General features: G+C 63.9%; 2 protein-coding genes across 6 annotated transcripts in view; one reads left to right on the forward strand and one right to left on the reverse strand.

Annotated features, from left to right (window-relative positions):
• The window catches only part of LOC113210925 (kinesin-like protein KIF14), a 20,187-nt gene that overhangs the window by 9,679 nt on the left and 5,075 nt on the right, over positions 1–5,433 (reverse strand). The gene's annotated exons all lie outside the window — the stretch shown is intronic.
• The window catches only part of LOC113210953 (uncharacterized), a 5,581-nt gene continuing 1,549 nt past the window's right edge, over positions 1,402–5,433 (forward strand). The window contains exons 1-2 of one of the 2 annotated variants that reach the window (XM_052267536.1): positions 1,402–1,795; positions 1,890–2,011. In XM_052267536.1, the coding sequence (XP_052123496.1) occupies positions 1,894–2,011 (118 nt within the window). In that variant the 5' untranslated portion in view covers positions 1,402–1,795; positions 1,890–1,893. Of the gene's footprint in view, positions 2,012–5,433 lie in introns of both variants that reach the window. The other variant, XM_026429158.2, reaches the window with a different exon arrangement.

Below are 5,433 nucleotides of genomic sequence, written 5' to 3' on the forward strand. Positions count from 1 at the left end.
TTGTGGAATCTATGTTGGGAGAGTAATTGAATTGAACACTGGTCATGGCCACTAAACGTGTACACGTTTGAACGTGTGGAAATAAGTCTCAACTTCAGAACCTTCATATACTGACGAGCAACTGAGTCATTTTCAGCCCGCCCTTTTGCCTTTTTCAAACTAATTACAGTAGAAAAACACCTGTTCAACAACATTTTTGTGTTCACTTCTCCATTCCAGTTTTAATCAGCATGTGTTCATTCCATTATATTTATTTACTATTTATTGTACGAGTGTTTTAAAAAAAATAAAGCGGGGATGGAACTGTCTTTGGTTGTCCATCACAATTAACTGCGATGGATGGGGCAGTTAATACAAAAACATATGTTCTCATTTACTCCCTACCTCCAAAACAAAAGAAAGAAAGAAAAAAAAGAAAACACAATGACATGATTATAACTGACAAGTCTTTCATATGTGAGATTTTTAATTATTCAGAATGTTCTAGTGTTTACTAGGCAATATGTCCGATTTCAGACCAGATACTTATTTTCATTTTCCCTGAACCCTACTGAAACATTGGAAATATTTCCCGACTTTTTAAAATGACCTCAAAGCAAGGAAATAGCAAAAAGAAAAAAGCTATTTTTACTCCTAAGAAATCTTTACGGCATTGTTGTAGGTAGACCAGTTTGGGTCTGACTGAGTTTTTCTATGACCCAGAACGAATTTTTCTGACTTCTAGCCTCCCCTTTCTTTTCCCTCCCTGACTTTCCTGACCAGCACGAACCCCTAGACACATCTTCCCAGACTGTCAAAATCTAGCAGGTTGCTGGACGTCTTTTACCGAACAACAGCTGACATATCTCAACACCGCAGCAGGCCGAAGATCAAATAACGCCCCTCCGCACTATACTCCGCGTCACGGTAAGTTCGCCTGCTGCAGCGCAGCGTAAATGTAAGTAACCATGCGAGCCACTGCGTGTAACAGGTCACGTGCACCGCGAACCTCACGGGCGTAGCACGTATAAAAGGGGGGGGGGTGTTACGGCGCTACGGCCCGGACTGCACGTCTCTGTGACGCGTTACGATGCCAGGAGGGGGGCAGGGGCCCCGAGAGGATCGGGGGGCAGGGGACCTCGTCAGGGGGGTGGGGACCAAAACAAATGCGCGGGCCGTGCCGAGCCGCGCCAAGCCGCGAGTGCCTACGTGTCGGGCGGGACGAGCCCCCACGACGCGGCGGTGGTGGTGGCGGCGGCGGCGTCCGCGGAGCACGGCGTCGACCGGTCGGGGAGGCGGGGCGGAGGGGTGGTGGGTGAAGGGGTGCGGAGCCCCTCCCACTCTCTTTGCCCCCTCCCCCCCTCCGGCCCTCGCCGTGCGCTACGCCGCGCCACGCCCCGCGTGAACTCAACTCGGCCCGACTCGCTTTGGCTCGGCGGCGCGAGGGCAGTGTGCGGCAAGCCGTGCGAGACTTAGCAGCATCACGACGGGCTTCACCTGCAGCGCAAACCTGCAACGCAGCGCGCGCGGCTCACTCAGAGCGACCCCCCGCAACACAGAGAGCACCACGTCATACGCCATAGCGTACAACGAGTGCAACCGACCCGCCAACCGTCCAGGAAGCAGCAAGGCGACAACAACCTCACGGAGGGCGTCGACACCGTAGAGCACCACCACCACCACCTCACGCCAGCTGCAGGGGTCCAGCGAGCAGACGCGCTGACCAGAGCCGACGACCCCGTCGGACTCGAACCTGGAGCTCCCCGAGCTGAGGCGGAGGCGCCACCTTGGAGAGGCCGCGGCCGCGGACGGGCAGGTGCGACGGCGGCGGCGCTGACGAGGATGCGATAGGCGCGGCCAGCAGCTGCAGCCAACTCTCTCTCACCTCACGTCTCTCATCACCCCGGCAGCGCCATGGACCTGGCCTACCTGTCGGACGCCTTCTCCCACATGTCCATGCGAGGCGCCTCGTACGGACGCTACGACCAGCCCTGGGGGCGAGGCTGGACGCCCGAGGACCGAGGACTCACAGGTACGGTATACCATACGGCCTCCTTTCAAACTCGCTCGTATCCCCGGGAAAGTCGTCTCTCGGCGGTCCGCCAGGCTCCAAGCCGATCGAGGGGGGCAAGGCAACGGCCGCCGCGGCAGAGTCCTTGAACCCACCCCCGCCCCGCGCCGCCCCACCCCTCGCCCACACACGAGCACACGGCCTCGCCCTGCAGGCCTCGCGCTCTCTCGGACCGTCCACACCACGCCGCGCGGGGACCGCGGGCCGCTCCCGAGGTCGGAGGTCGGGCGGGCCGCATCAAGGAGGTCCAGCTCCACCAGAGGTCGCCGGCCGTTTCCGCCCCCCAGGTGTGTGTGTACCCGCGGCCAGGCTGGACAGGAACGCGGCACTATTTATAGCCGCCATGCTAAGTGGTGCGAAAGAGCGCGGCTGACGGGCCGACCGACCCGCGGCGTGTTTACCAAACGCGGTCCCCGCGGAGGGGCGGGGCGGGGCGGGATGTGACCGGACAGGCTAACCCGCGCCTCCCGTGGGCTGCGGTGGCTGCGGGACCGGCTCGGCTGCCGCTGAATGGCTCCAGCCGCTCCGTCTGGTCTGCATTCCGACCCGTAATTTTCCCATCCCCGAGTTGTTGCGTCGCCGCCGCCGCCACCGCGCATCTGGAGAGTCTGGGCGGCGGCGCGGCCGTCCAAACACTTGCGCACACAACAGACGCCTGCTGTGGCGAGCAGAGTTCGTTGTAATTCGCCGCCAGCTGTCCTTGCGCTGCAGCTGAACAAGGCGAGCCGGGCCGTGCGCGCGCGCGCTGGGGGTGTCGCAAAGGCGGTTGCAAGTAGGGCGGGGAAAGTTCAGTGCGCCGGGGGAGGGGAGGGGCGGGGCGCCGGGGCTGCAGCAGCATCGCGGCGGGGAAGAGTCGGGCGCGCGGGGCTACTGCATCGCGGCCACGGCGACCACGGACCCCGCGGGGGGAAGTCCCCACGGCGACGGGCCGAGTGCGATAGAGAAGATAGAGGAAAGAGAGAGAGAGAGGGACATATAGCGCGCCTTGGCCGATAAGGGACGCGCCTCCCGCCCACAGCAGCTCGCCCTTCCTTCCAAAAACACTAACAAGTGCGGCAGCGTGGCCGGCCGCGGCCAAGGCCGCCCCGCCCGGGGCCCGGGCGGGCGGGACAAACAGCGGCGGCACGTGAGGCAACGGGCGCGTCGCAGTGGCCGGCAGCGGCCCGCGGTGGTCAATATTTACAGCGCGGTCTCAAGTGGCGGCCGCGAGCCTCTCGGCGCCATCCCGGCGGGACGCGCCCACCACTCGCGCGGCGCCCCCGGTGCGCGTTGCGCGTCCCCAAAGCTTTGCGCGCGCTCGGCTCCCGCAGGACGACAGACAACAGGCACAACAGGTCGCTCGGCACAGCGAGTAAACAACAACGTCGGGCAGCTGCCATAATGTGTTGGCCTGGCTGCCTCGGGCCGCTGGCCCCGCGAACCACTGCCCCGCGGCCCGCGGCGGTGTGGCGCGAGGTCGCGGCGCAGAAAATACCTCGGCGGGGGCGGGGTGCGGCGGGGGCGGGCACCCGCACCCTGCAGACGTAGCGCACCACGCCCCGCGGGGGCCGCCGTTCCGTTCGGTCGCGCCTTCTTTGTGCTCGGAAGATACGCCACTCACACACACACGAGTCCCACATACAAGCACAATTTGCAGAGGGTATCTAATCGGCTGTGCCGACTAATGGTGAGGCGGGGTGCGGCGGGGTGCGGCGGGGCGGGGCGTGATGCGTTTGGCGTGACAGATGGCGAGGGACCTATTTGGGGCGCACGGCGTCACGCCGGCCGCCAGGCGCCGCAGGCACTTATTACGGGGGCGCCCTTTACACAGGTTCGTCGTCGCACCGACACCGATGCGACGCGACGCGGCGCCCGTCCGTGTCTATTTCGGGTTCGACAAGAGCGATCGCCTGCGCAATTACCGAGCTTCGTACGATTAGGCCGCGCGGGGACAGGAGGCCGGCGCAGGGGAGGGGCGGCCGGTGGGGTGATAATTTGATCTGCCGGGACAGGAAACTCGATAAGGAGTCCGGGCCCCGATGCGGGCGGGTGACGGGGCGGGGGCCGGGGGGGAGTGTCACCATGGTGTCACCCGTGCGCACCTGCCGGGGCAGGGAAAGCCTATCGGCGCGGGCGACAGGTGTCACCACCATGGGTGTCACTGCGCAGCCCATGTCGACGACGGGTGCAGCTGCACTAGAGTCCCCCGGCTGGAGCGCGGCGCTGGTCTCGCCGCCGACTGCGCGGCGCTGATAACCAATTCTAATGCGTCTCGCGGCCCCGCCTTGACGGTGACCCCTCCGCCGCCCCCACTTCCGGGCCGCGGCAGCCGAGGCGCGGCACAGAGCTCGGATTTCAAAAGACGAATTGCGTTTCGTCAGTGCAGTATATTTTGTTTCCTGTTGTTGCGTGCGGCTGCTGCGGCGGCGGCGGCCCGTGCGCCAGGAGCGCGAGGCAGCTGCAGGCCAAGTGCGGCGCAGTGCTGCGGCGCAGCGGAGCGGAGCGGCCGTCCTTGCACTGCTTTGCACTGCTTGCTGGCGGCGAGCCCGTGTGGCTGAGCAGCAGGAAGTGGCTGTGTCCTCACTGCTCGCTGCGAGCAGAGGGCAGGCCGCTGGGCCACTCCTGGACAGGACACCCCTGCCCGTCCGGCCAGGCGGCACTGCCGTGAGTTACACAACACGGAACAGGCCCCGAACACTGTACTCTCCGACGAGAGCGAGAGGAAGAAAAAAGAAAATTACTACGACGTTCGACGCACAACACTCTGGCCTTGGGAGAGGCGCGACCAACGCGGAGGGTGAGAGGTGGAGGAAGAGAGGGGGAGAGGAGAGGGGCGGGGGAGAGGAGAGGGGCAGGGAGGAGGGAAGGGCAAAGAGGAAGGGAGGGAAGGGTCCCAGCAGGCCTCTGCTCGTTGGTGAAATGAAGGGGGAGGAAGGACTGCGAGGGACGGGAGAGGAGGAGGGTGAAAGGGGCAACCTCGTTTGAACCTATCAAACGGGACACGGGCGCGGAGGAAGGGGGTGGGCCGAGCGCGGCGGGCTCGACAGCGACAGGCCGCTCCCCCGCGCAGATCCAGATCCAGACCCCGCCCTGCCCTGGCGCAAGCGCCGCGGCCGTAGCTGCGCCGTCCACCCACAGCCTCGTTCGCGAAAAGGCGGAGAGGTCCTAGCACAGCGCCTCACGCGACGAGTCACGCGATGTGGCCTCAGCCCGAGCCTCAGCCCGCACAGGCGCAAGCGCGCAGCGCCCGGGAGCCGGGGTTTGCGGGAGGTCGGGGACACTCGCTGGGGACAAACCGACGAACTCGGTTGCGTTAAAGAAAATCCCCCTCCCCCCTTAACAACGCCAAAGTTTTCGTACGCACCCAGACAAATGAACCACCCGGCGAATGGGGCCGGAGGGGG

Source organism: Frankliniella occidentalis, unplaced genomic scaffold, assembly GCF_000697945.3.
Source record: "Frankliniella occidentalis isolate FOCC.00 unplaced genomic scaffold, Focc_3.1 Scaffold53, whole genome shotgun sequence".
Classification (NCBI taxonomy): domain Eukaryota; kingdom Metazoa; phylum Arthropoda; class Insecta; order Thysanoptera; family Thripidae; genus Frankliniella; species Frankliniella occidentalis.